Source organism: Myxine glutinosa, chromosome 3, assembly GCF_964187855.1.
Source record: "Myxine glutinosa chromosome 3, kmMyxGlut1.1, whole genome shotgun sequence".
NCBI classification, from domain to species: domain Eukaryota; kingdom Metazoa; phylum Chordata; class Myxini; order Myxiniformes; family Myxinidae; genus Myxine; species Myxine glutinosa.
The window spans coordinates 196,977,713-196,990,984 of NC_136263.1; the positions used below are offsets into that span (position 1 = coordinate 196,977,713).

The 13,272-nt window shown below is 42.2% G+C and overlaps 1 protein-coding gene across 3 annotated transcripts in view; it reads left to right on the forward strand.

Moving 5' to 3' along the window:
- Nucleotides 1-8,518: 8,518 nt before the first annotated feature.
- The window catches only part of LOC137423903 (uncharacterized), a 36,563-nt gene continuing 31,809 nt past the window's right edge, over nucleotides 8,519-13,272 (forward strand). Inside the window, exons 1-4 of one of the 3 annotated variants that reach the window (XM_078774955.1) lie at nucleotides 8,519-9,039; nucleotides 9,152-9,352; nucleotides 12,208-12,283; nucleotides 12,806-13,253. In XM_078774955.1, coding sequence (XP_078631081.1) covers nucleotides 12,815-13,253 — 439 coding nt within the window. In that variant the 5' untranslated portion in view covers nucleotides 8,519-9,039; nucleotides 9,152-9,352; nucleotides 12,208-12,283; nucleotides 12,806-12,814. Of the gene's footprint in view, nucleotides 9,040-9,151; nucleotides 9,353-11,714; nucleotides 11,874-12,207; nucleotides 12,284-12,805; nucleotides 13,254-13,272 lie in introns of those variants that run through there. The other 2 variants (XM_078774956.1, XM_078774957.1) reach the window with 2 other exon arrangements.

The following is a 13,272-nucleotide window of genomic DNA, read 5'->3' on the forward strand; positions in this document are numbered from 1 at the left end:
CTGATCACTTGTGGTATGTTCCTTTGATGAATGCTTCCCATATGTTCCTTCAAAGTGAACGTTTTGGTCGATGTAGAGTCATCTTCTTCAGAGATGTTGTTTTCGGTATGTGGTTGTGTTCTTGACATAATGTAGTTGGCAGCAAATTCTGCTACTGAAAGTAATTCAAGGCAGTCTGGTCTTGCACAGTATTTGTCATGAATACTTGGAAGATAGATGTTGGTGGCGTCTTCTGGCAATGCATCGAGTATATGCTTAGGTTTCAATATTCTGGTTCTATCTTCTTTTGGGTCTGTGGAAATGAATATGGTAGAAACATTTGATCGTTTGAATGGGATCGACAGGAGTCTCATGATAGCTTCATGGTGCGACACTTCCCGTCCTCGACGCATTTTATCAGCTACATGGAATAACTGGCCGCTGATGTCTCTGTTGTTAACTTATTTTGATGCTTTTCTCATCAATTCTGACATTGTTTTTTCTGGCTTGCAAATGTAGCTGGTAATGTAAGCAATGCATGCCCAGATAGATGTGATCATCTGAATATCCATATTCGACCTGTAAAGATACAAAATGTAACATTTATTTAGTTTATGTCTTATGTTGTGAAGAAATTAGGATGTATGAGAACATCTATATATTTGTATATACATGTATGTTGTATATGAAGGTGACATAGTATTTATTTACCTTAGGCATTTTAGGATGACTGGATTGTAGTTGTTGACATAGACCTCTGCTGGCTGTTTCTTCATGATAAGGTTAGTTCTTCGTTTGGAAATCATCAACGCTTGCTGGTATTCATCTGGCGAAATTTCTGCTTTGTGCAATATATCATCTATGGAGCAGGAACTCTCCTGGAGTTACAGACTTGAGAAGTGCGTCATAGACTTTTGTCAGGATGTCTGCAGACTTCTGTTGTTGTTGAGCTGAATTTTCATCTTGGGGCACTCTTGATAATACTGAAAACGAGAAGATAGTTCTGGTTAATGAAGAGAAGTATGCAGGATATTTCTTGTGTTGTTGAAAAAGTTAGTTGAATGATTTGTACAGTGTATAGTGAATGAATGAAATTTATGAGAAGAGGACTGTTCAGGAAATTGTTTACATACCAGTTTTTTTTACTTGGAGGGCGTGGATAGGAGAATCGGCAAGTAACATTCTTCCTCTTTTTGCAGGTTCTTGTGTGGTGATGGATTTGGCGAGTCGTTACAAGCTGAAAGAGTTGTGGGTTTTTGTCCTTATCAGGAACTGAACATGAGATATTCTGATCAGCAAAAGCAGTGAATGTATCATCAGAGTCTATATCCAACTTTGGTGCACCTTTCACATGTATTGCCGAATGGAAGTGAGCAGTCCCTCAGCCCTGCATCTCTTTTCTCATATCATAATTTAAGATTTGTCCTATGGGATGTGAACCACTGAGCAATACCTGGCCAAAAAGCTGTTCAAACATGTGGTCTATATGTCGAGCAACTGTGACTGGATTACGCTGTAGCCACATGTGTTTGGTTTTCCAGTCCATGTGTTCAATGTCCTCATCTGTGAGAGATTCACCATACTGCTTGGCCACAATCTCTATTATTTCAGGCCAGTGAAATTCTGCTGCTGATCCCGAAATGAAAAATGTGTAAGGTCCAAAGTGCCTTAGTTTTGCCAGCATATCTAATTGCATTTGGTGGAAATATTGAGGAGTACAGCGAATACTTTTGAAAGTGGCAAACAACTGACTGTCAGTTAGAAGTCGTCTTACTGTATCTTTCTGCTGTAGCTGTCCAGCAGTAATGTCATCATGAAAACATTTTATCATAGTTATTGAAATGCTGTCTTCTATCGAGTCGGTTTCCATCCATTCTAATGCTACAAAACAATATTCCGGGCTTTCTGCGAATCTAGTGTCCTTGCACATTAATCGTGCATTGATATATTTCTTGACAGATATCTTGATGGCTCTTTTTGTATCAAATGTATTTGAGGTAGTAGGGAACAATTTCGGGAATGCTTGTGCTTCCCAGTGGGGTTGTTTTGAGGGGTACACTGGACGTTGACCTTCACCGGGAGCAATGTTTAATATCTGATTTGTTTTGAGATCAGGCCCGTGAATTGGTTGAAACTTGAATGCATGCATCATTATTGATAGTACGACTGTTCTGCAGGTCCTTTCTGAAGTTGGATGGAATCTGCTTTTCAACGTCATCTTCACTGACGGTGATTTCATCTGTATGTTCACACTGAGATGAGGGGTTCTGGTCTGAAGTCTGTCCTACGTCATCGATGTTGTCATCGCTTTGTTCAGTAACAATATTCCATAGGGCAGGATGTGTTTCTTTACTGTCACTTTCCCAGTTATTGCTGATGTTGATGATATCACTGTAACAGTTGTTGGTTTCTTTGAGAAACTGGAGAGCAGCATTTACAAAGTGTGGCCGTATGTACTGCTTACTGACAGAGTGTTTATCTGACAATCGCCGTTTTAATGCTAATGCCACAATCTCGCCTTGTGAGAGTGGTCTGGGCAAGCTTGTAGAGATTTTACTCAAATCTGTGGGCACTAAAACAACTTGTCCTTTTATTCCATGTTGTGCTCCTCGGGTTAATGGCAACAATTTTCATGAATGGTATTATTTTTGATATCAATTGAATTTCCAATGGATATAAAGCTCTCAGAGGTTCTGGTATATCATCAAGGGATAAGCTGTTTACTTGTGCTTGTGGGGGGATTTTTCCTCCTTTCAAGTGATTGTCACATGCAGTACAGATCCATTGAGGGTCATGTGATTGTTGATTTGTCAATGTTTGTTGTAGCTTTTCTGCTGGAATTTTTTTGTATTTTGTATGATCAAGATGCAGAACTGTTTTCCGATACATTAGCCTCCAACAGCAGGAACAAGCGAAAGTTGGACCTTGTTTTATGATATTCATGTATTTACTGATGGTAAGATCTATGGAATGATGCATGTTATTATGGCTTTGTTTCTTTCTGTTTTTAGCGACATTTCTATCATGGTGTTTTTGTGTATCAGTTTTATTATTTCGGCTGATGTTCATTGCTATCCTATTGGCTTTATGGTCTTCTGCTTTTTTCTTATAATCTCTCTGATCACAGGTTGTTTTCTTTCTGGTGCTATCTGCCTTAGTCTTTTTGTTTCTTCTCATCATCTCTCTGATCACGGGTCGTTTTCTTTCTCGTGTTATCTGCCTTAGTCTTTTTGTTTCTTCTCATCATCTCTCTGATCACGGGTTGTTTTCTTTCTCATGTTATCTACCTCTTTTTGTTTCTTCTCATCATCTCTCTGATCACGGGTTGTTTTCTTTCTGGTGTTATCTGCCTTACAGTCTTTTTGTTTCTTCTCATCATCTCTCTGATCACGGGTTGTTTTCTTTCTGGTGTTATTTGCCTTAGTCTTTTTGTTTCTTCTCATCATCTCTCTGATCACAGGTTGTTGTCTTTCTGGTGTTATCTGCCTTACAGTCTTTTTGTTTCTTCTCATCATCTCTCTGATCACGGGTTGTTTTCTTTCTTGTGTTATCTACCCTACAGTCTTTTTGTTTCTTCTCATCATCTCTCTAATCACGGGTTGTTTTCTTTCTGGTGTTATCTGTCTTACAGTCTTTTTGTTTCTTCTCATCATCTCTCTGATCACAGGTTGTTGTCTTTCTGGTGTTATCTGCCTTAGCCTTTTTGTTTCTTCTCATCATCTCTCTGATCACGAGTTGTTTTCTTTCTCGTGTTATCTGCCTTACAGTCTTTTTGTTTTGTCTTGTCATCTCTCTGATTACGGGTTGTCTTCATTCTTATTCTATTGGCTTTACGGTCTTCTGTTTTCTTCTCATCATCTGTCTGATTACGGGTTGTCTTCATTCTTATTCTATTGGCTTTACGGTCTTCTGTTTTCTTCTCATCATCTGTCTGATTACGGGTTGTCTTCATTCTTATCCTATTGGCTTTACGGTCTTCTGCTTTTTTCTCATCATCTCTCTGATTACGGGTTGTCTTCATTCTTATCCTATTGGCGTTACGGTCTTCTGCTTTTTTCTGATGATCTCTCTGATCACAGGCTTTGTTCTTTTTGGTGTTATGAGCCATATGATGTTGTTGTTTCTTCTCATCATTTCTGAGATGAGGGGTTTTGTTCATTGTTACCGTATTGACTTTTTGCTCTTTGCTTTTTTTTCATAATCAATTTGATGACGGGTTGTCTCGTTGCTTGTCTTATGAGCTTGATGGTGTTGTTCTTTTTTCTGATCATCTCTTTGATAATGACAAATCTTCTTTGTTCTTGTGTTTACATTGTCGTCATGCTTTTCAGTGTTATTTTTCACTTGTGTGTTTTTATATTCCATGGTGTTTTGTATCTTGGCAGGCTTCTCACCATCGTAGTGGTCACGTTTTCTTTTTTGTCTGTGGTCTTTCTGATGTTGCTGAAAGTACTGCGTGAAATAAGAACCTATATTGAGGTGGAGCATACCGAGAGTGGGAAAAGGTGTAACTGCATCATTTACGAAGCAGTGGTGGAAATGTTGACGTAGGCTGTTCTGATTTAAAGTGACTGATGTTGGATGTACATCTGTCAGTAATAATTGTGCATTAGCTGCTGCAAACAGACCACAATCTGAAGTGTTTCCTTGTGATTGAGTTATGATGTACTTCATTGTTTGAAGGCAAGATGAAGATGCACCAGATATCGTAGAGTACAATGTTCTGAACTGGGGTAGTAAAGATTGAATACGTTTCTCATAAAAAAGTGAATCATATATTGTAATGTGGTTATTACTGTCTTGATGTGAAACGACATAGTGACCAGTAACATAATGTATCTGCGTACATGTTTTGCCACTGTCAACTTTGTATAGGCCAATGTCTTCACTGCTCATTGTTGCTCCATATATGAAACTAGGAGGAATTAATCCCATCAAGTATGAAATGTTATCCATAGCAGCAATTGGAATCTCACCAGTGAGTACATCATAAGTGTTTAGGGTTGCAAATGACAGGTCATGAATTAGTGACAGTTGTGGTTGCACTTGACCTGAAGAGGAAGTATTCATTCGTGTATTTTCAGGAATGGTTGTGTTGGATATAGTTGATGCTGAGGTTAAGGGCATATCAATGTCTTTAAATGTTGGTGTTAGTGGCTCTGATATATAACATTGCATTTGTTCTTCCTTCCCTTTTTGCTCGGTTTGAGGAACTAAGGACTTCCGAATGTTCTGTATATATGCTTTATGCAATTGCCTTTTTTTTTTTGCAGGAGTCTGATGTTTAGTTCTTGGCATTTTTAGTTGCAATTCTGGTGTGATGATGTTGGAATCTCTGAGTAACAAGTGTAGTACACTGAAAAAGGACAATAACAGCAGTCAATTTTGATGGAAGTTTGGAAAATGAAAGTACAATGAAAGTAATACAATGTATTAGAAGACAAATGAATGTAGATACGTGGACACATAACAGCACATGAAATACCTTTCGAAGTATGCAATGTAGTCTTCCCAGGTTTTTTTTTCTTTTACAGTGGATGATTCCGTAAGATATTCCACTCACAAGGTTTTTTTTTGTTTGTTTTTTTGTTTTTTTTTGTATACAAGATCGAGGCTCGTGAAAGAGCGAACATTAATCACACAGAAAGACAAACAGACACAAAACAAATAACATCGGGAGTGGTAGACAAGATGGGGAGAGAGGGGGAAGGACACAAACACAACATTTGAGAGCAGGGACCGAGAGACATGGAGACATCGAGAGAACTGTGGGAGGGAGAGGGCTTTGGGGGGGAGGCATGGGAAGGGGGGGGGGGTGGGGTATGTATGTAGGTATGTATGAGTGTATGTATGTAGGTTCAGACATACATGGCAGTGGCCATCTTGGATTTTGACGTGGCGACCCAATTTCCAATAGCGTTCTTCCTTATGCCTAGATACACCCACACACCAGATTAGAAGTTGGTACTTCGCTTATTTTTCAAGATATTTCGCTCACAAGGTTCAGACATACATGGCGGCAGCCAGCTTGGATTTTGACGTGGCGACCCAATTTTCAATAGCGGTTTGTGCTTGGATGGGAGATGTGTGCATTGAAAGCTGAGTGTTGTTCGCTTGGCGTGCGGCAGAGACAGACACACACCTGTGTCAAGAGACAGACACAGACTGGCACGGATCGACAGACACATAGACTCAAACGGCAGACACAGACACAGACCGGCGCAACAGAGACAGAAGACACAGACAGACCGGCTTGGCAAACAGAACCCACAGGCATGGCAGAGACAGTGTATGTATGCATGTGTGTGTGTATGTCTGTGTTTGTGTGTGTGTGTGTGTGTGTGTGTGTGTGTGTGTGTATATGTATGTATGTATGTATGTATGTGTATATGTTTTTGTGTGTATGTGTGTGTTCATGTGTGTGTGTCTGTGTCTGTGTGTGTGTGTGTGTGTGTGTGTGTGTGTGTGTGTGTGTGTGTGTGTGTGTGTGTGTGTGTGTGTGTGTGTGTGTGTGTGTGTGTGTGTGTGTGACTGCCTTACCACAACGACTTTAGAAAACGGGCAGAAAGCCAGGACGGGGCGCCGCCGATGGGGCCACAGCCAGCCACATCACCAGCTGGCCTTGCAACCAGCCTCGTGGCAGGGCTGGGAGCCACGCCCGGGAGGACTGTTGGCTGGGCAGGGAGAAGGGTGAGCAATACCAGGTGGGAGGCACTCGGCCAATGAGAGGGCGCCAGCAAAAGGGAACATTGGAGGAGAGTGGACGCAAGGTGACAAAAGGGCGTGCTGCACGTCATTTTAGCAGCTCTTGGAGCGGTGCTCAGTGCTTCTGGAGCTTGGAGTGGTGCACGGACCTCGTGGGCTGTTGACGAGGAGCCTGGAGTGGGCCGTTGGCTCGGGCCTGGCGGAGTGCGTGGGCGAAGCGGACGAAGGGTTTCTTCGCGCCGGAGCTCGGAGCCGTGTTGGACGGCTGACACTGCACTACAGACAGATAAGGCCGCACCCCACAGAACATTACACGACGAGACATTTCCTTTCGTAATTCATTCCTGTGTGGCGTATTTGAAGTGAGGTGTGTGGGATCCCAACTTAGGATCATTATTTATTTACCGTCGCGTTCCTTGTTCTCGGGTTCCGGAATAAATGTGTTCTTTTTGTATATTTTACCCTGCATTTTCGTTTGAGTTCATTCCCTCAATAGGTAGGCGCACCCACCTCTTCCTCTTCCCTTCTTCTCCCACATTTTATAGCCGAATCCGAGTTGGTCGTCGCCTCAATTAAATCCGTTCGGTCTTCCGCGGTCCCTGGTGTTAACCTTCAGGGATTCGCACGACAATATCACTTGAAGTGCTTGACATCATTCTATAACAAACATATATCTCAACAAAGACAGTCACCTGGGAAGTGTCGCCAAATTAATCCACAGTCACTTGCACTTGCTGAGGTGGTGTCTTATATTGAGGAATATGGCCAATTGGGTGGAGACCTGAATCATGTTTTCAAACTCTCTGATCTCAAGGAATTGTATTGTGAGCGCCTACAAAAATTAGGTGGTGACAACTGGACACATCCATTCCACCAGACTTGCACAGAAACTCCAACAACATATTCCAGCTCTCGAAGCTCACAACAGCAAGTCTGGCACAGTATTGTCATTCAATGACGATTTTGGTGATGCCTTGTTCGATGCATGCAACTTTGCTCCAGATGATGAAGCTGTCATGCTGATGAGAGTGGAAAAGTTGGTTCACAAAGAAGTGTTTCTGCACATTCTATCAGATAACATCACATGTACATTGTATTATATATGGCTAAATTTATTTGAATACATATAAAGTAGCATTATGTACTGCTTAAATGCTGGTACCTTATCTAATTCACTGTTTGTCATCATATGAATGTGCCTACAAATAGCCTCTCGTGTCGCCTTCATATTTCCTATATTGGCAACATACCGATTAACAATGACAGCCATCTTCAAATTCAATATGGACACCATCAACCTATGTTAAGAAACTAATAACAGTATTTTGCATATTTGAGAATAATTTTGTACACAATGATGCTTTTGAAATGAGGAGAGTACTCAACTTTGTATTTAATTTAGAGAGGTATTAAAAAAATACAGTAAAATTGAATCTTTGGCAGCCATTTTGTTTTCGGCCATTTTTGAAGCTTTTGCCTTCATTTGAGGGTGACAGACAGCAAAAATGGACTCAGCACACCCAAATTATGATAAAAAAAGTGGTCTGTCAACTTTTCTCCAAAAATGCTTCTAGGATTTTATAGAAGCACATTTATCAGATTTCCGACCAGTCTATTATGCTGGGTTAAGTTCATGCTTGCACTGTTTGTCCTGCCTTTGTAAAAGAAAACTTTTCTTGGAGTAAAGTTTTCTTCTTTAAGGGGGGGAGGTGTTACGGTTTGTGACCTTTTTCTTCTTCCTTCCCCCACACCCCCCTGTGAGTTAGACCAAGCGGTTTGGTCCATGTGTATAAAGCCAATGATTGGCTGTGGGGCGGGGGAGTGGCCAGGAAGGTGATTCAGAGGAGTGAGTGGCCATTTTGGAGGAGGGCTTATGGCAGAGTGCTTTTTCGGGGGTTGTTGAGTGTCCAGCTGCAATCTCTCCACCTGAAGGGTGACGTTGATCGAACTCCGGCTGCCTACTCCTACCCTCTCGTGCTGGGCCTGCCTTGGAGCCCACTGTTGGGCCTGCCCTGGAGCCTACTGTTGGGCCTGCCTTGGGGCCTACTCGTGGACTTACCTACTCCTACCCTCTTGTGCTGGGCCTGCCGTTGGGCCTGCCCTGGGGCCTAGTTGGGCCTGCCTTAGGGCCTACTCATGGACTTGCCTACTCCTACCCTCTCATGCTGGGCCTGTCTTGGGGCCTACTGTTGGGCCTACTACTGGGCCTGCCCTGGTACCTACTCTTGGACCGGCCTACTCTGGGACCGGCCTACTTTTGGACCGGCCTACTCTTGGACCGGCCTACTCTTGGACCGGCCTACTCTTGGACCGGCCTACTCTTGGACCGGCCTACTCTTGGACTGGCCTATTCGGGTTTTTCCCTCTTTTCTCCTTTCTTGGTTTTATGTGTTGGAAGAGATTTTCGTGTGATAATCCATAAATAAAGACTGTGATTGAAGGCTTGGCTTGGTGTGGTGTGCTTCAGGCCGTAACACCAGGCAGGAATTTGGAAGCGAAGCCTGGAGACAAAACCAGTAATTCCTGATCCAGAGGGAAATGGATGGGTAAAAGATGATAGTAGTTCAATTGCCATCGACTGGATGGCAGGAACTCCGGCACCTTTAGCTGTGTTGGAAATGATGGCCTGCCGGTGCAAACCAGTTTGTGTGGATAACCAACGATTCTAGTGAGTGTTTGCAGTTTCTCTATGTGTGGATAACCAACGATTCTAGTGAGTGTTTGCAGTTTCTCTATGTGTGGATAACCAACGATTCTAGTGTGTGTTTGCAGTTTCTCTATGTGTGGATAACCAACGATTCTAGTGTGTGTTTGCAGTTTCTCTATGTGTGGATAACCAACGATTCTCGTGTGTGTTTGCAGTTTCTCTATATGTGGATAACCACCGATTCTAGTGAGTGTTTGCAGTTTCTCTATGTGTAGATAACCACCGATTCTACTGTGTTTGCAGTTTCTCTATATGTGGATAACCACCGATTCTAGTGTGTTTTTGCAGTTTCTCCATGTGTGGATAACCAACGATTCTCGTGTGTGTTTGCAGTTTCTCTATGTGTGGATAACCAACGATTCTACTGTGTGTTTGCAGTTTCTCTGTGTGTGGATAACCAACGATTCTCGTGTGTGTTTGCAGTTTCTCTATGTGTGGATAACCAACGATTCTCGTGTGTGTTTGCAGTTTCTCCATGTGTGGATAACCAATGATTCTAGTGTGTGTTTGCAGTTTGCTGAGGTGGTGTCTTATATTTTATATAGTTTACTATATTTTATATAGGTTTATTTATTTTATATAGGTAAAACTATATTTTATATAGTTTTATATAGTTTACCTATGTGTGGATAACCAACGATTCTAGTGTGTGTTTGCAGTTTATCTATGTGTAGATAACCACCGATTCTAGTGAGTGTTTGCAGTTTCTCTATGTGTGGATAACCAACGAATCTCGTGTGTGTTTGCAGTTTCTCTATGTGTGGATAACCAACAATTCTACTGTGTGTTTGCAGTTTCTCTATGTGTAGATAACCAACGATTCTCGTGTGTGTTTGCAGTTTCTCCATGTGTGGATAACCAACGATTCTAGTGTGTGTTTGCAGTTTATCTATATGTGGATAACCACCGATTCTCGTGTGTGTTTGCAGTTTCTCTATGTGTGGATAACCAACGATTCTAGTGAGTGTTTGCAGTTTCTCTATATGTGGATAACCACCGATTCTAGTGAGTGTTTGCAGTTTCTCTATATGTGGATAACCACCGATTCTCGTGTGTTTGCAGTTTCTCTATGTGTGGATAACCAACGATTCTACTGTGTGTTTGCAGTTTCTCTATGTGTGGATAACCACCGATTCTCGTGTGTGTTTGCAGTTTCTCTATGTGTGGATAACCACCGATTCTAGTGAGTGTTTGCAGTTTCTCTATGTGTGGATAACCAACGATTCTAGTGAGTGTTTGCAGTTTCTCTATGTGTGGATAACCACCGATTCTAGTGTGTTTGCAGTTTCTGTATATGTGGATAACCACCGATTCTAGTGAGTGTTTGCAGTTTCTCTATATGTGGATAACCACCGATTCTACTGTGTGTTTGCAGTTTCTCTATGTGTAGATAACCACCGATTCTAGTGTGTGTTTGCAGTTTCTCTATGTGTAGATAACCAACGATTCTAGTGAGTGTTTGCAGTTTCTCTATGTGTAGATAACCACTGATTCTAGTGAGTGTTTGCAGTTTCTGTATATGTGGATAACCACCGATTCTAGTGAGTGATTGCAGTTTCTCTATGTGTGGATAACCAACGATTCTAGTGTGTGTTTGCAGTTTCTCTATATGTGGATAACCACCGATTATAGTGAGTGTTTGCAGTTTCTCTATATGTGGATAACCACCGATTCTAGTGAGTGTTTGCAGTTTCTGTATATGTGGATAACGACCGATTCTAGTGAGTGTTTGCAGTTTCTCTATATGTGGATAACCACCGATTCTACTGTGTGTTTGCAGTTTCTCTATGTGTAGATAACCACCGATTCTAGTGAGTGTTTGCAGTTTCTCTATATGTGGATAACCACCGATTCTAGTGAGTGTTTGCAGTTTCTCTATGTGTAGATAACCACCGATTCTAGTGAGTGGTTGCAGTTTCTCTATGTGTAGATAACCACCGATTCTAGTGTGTGTTTGCATTTTCTCTGTGTAGATAACCACCGATTCTAGTGAGTGGTTGCAGTTTCTCTATGTGTGGATAACCACCGATTCTAGTGAGTGGTTGCAGTTTCTCTATGTGTAGATAACCAACGATTCTCGTGTGTGTTTGCAGTTGCTCTATATGTGGATAACCACCGATTCTAGTGAGTGTTTGCAGTTTCTCTATATGTGGATAACCACCGATTCTAGTGAGTGTTTGCAGTTTCTGTATATGTGGATAACCACCGATTCTAGTGAGTGTTTGCAGTTTCTCTATATGTAGATAACCACCGATTCTAGTGAGTGTTTGCAGTTTCTCTATATGTGGATAACCACCGATTCTAGTGAGTGTTTGCAGTTTCTCTATATGTGGATAACCACCGATTCTAGTGAGTGTTTGCAGTTTCTCTATGTGTAGATAACCACCGATTCTACTGTGTTTGCAGTTTCTCTATATGTGGATAACCACCGATTCTAGTGTGTTTTTGCAGTTTCTCCATGTGTGGATAACCAACGATTCTAGTGAGTGGTTGCAGTTTCTCTATGTGTAGATAACCAACGATTCTCGTGTGTGTTTGCAGTTTCTCTATGTGTGGATAACCAACGATTCTCGTGTGTGTTTGCAGTTTATCTATGTGTGGATAACCAACGATTCTACTGTGTGTTTGCAGTTTCTCTATGTGTAGATAACCACCGATTCTAGTGGATGTTTGCAGTTTTTCTGTGTGGATAACCACCCATTCTTGTGGGTGTTTGCAGTTTGATATGGTTATTATGAATGTAGATAATGACGATGATGCATGGTTTGCAGTTTCTGCACATGTTGATAACCAGCGTTGCTCGTTGGTGTTTCCAGTTTCCCCACGTTTGGATAACCAGCGTTGCTCGTGGCTGTTTGCAGTTTCCCCACCTGTGGATAACCAGCGTTTCTCGTGAGTTACCTGAATTAGCCATTAAAGTTTGTATACCATCTTAACTCAGCTTTGCAATCGCTACATTTGTAAACATTGGTTGCAATGATCTTCTTTTGGGTTATCAAAAAATCCCATCCCAACTTTCATCGAGAATTTTTGCATTTATAAAGCAGTTAGACTTTTTTCAAGAGCAAATGAATTGTTTCCAAAATGATGGACTGATGCTAAATATAAATGTTATGCATTGGGAATTGAGGAGGCAATTTGGGATTTTTAGGCTGGAGGAGGGAAAGCTATCAAGGAAGGAACTCATGATGTTATTGTGATTGGTATGGCCAGGTAGGAAAATGAAATTTCAGGAAGGGAGAAATTAAATATATTTTAAACAAATGCCAAGAGGTTAAGTAATTTGAAAGAGCTTGAGGCCAATGTAGTGGTGATGACTATGATAATGATAATATGAAAAGAATAATCCATGCTAATATGAAAATAAAGATGTTGACATTTATCATTGTTTGCTAATTCTCTTAATTTCCATAGTTGACAGAAATGCCGAAGACAAAAACTTCAAAGAAGCAGGAAGCATTAAAGCTATGGAGAGAGAAACAGGCGTCGAAGCTGGCCAGCGTCGAAACTGGCCAACGTCCCACCTCTGCCGGCCAACGTCCCACCTCTGCCGGCCAACGTCCCACCTCTGCCGGCCAACGTCCCACCTCTGCCGGCCAACGTCCCACCTCTGCCGGCCAACGTCCCACCTCTGCCGGCCAACGTCCCACCTCTGCCGGCCAACGTCCCACCTCTGCCGGCCAACGTCCCACCTCTGCTGGCCAACGTCCCACCTCTGCTGGCCCACGTCCCACCTCTGCCGGCCCACGTCTGCCGGCCCACCTCTCACCTCTGCCGGCCCACCTCTCACCTCTGCCGGCCCACGTCCCACCTCTGCCGGGCAACCACCAACCTATGCAAGGAAAATTTGCACCTGTGCCAGGTCTGTGTGCCAGGTAGTC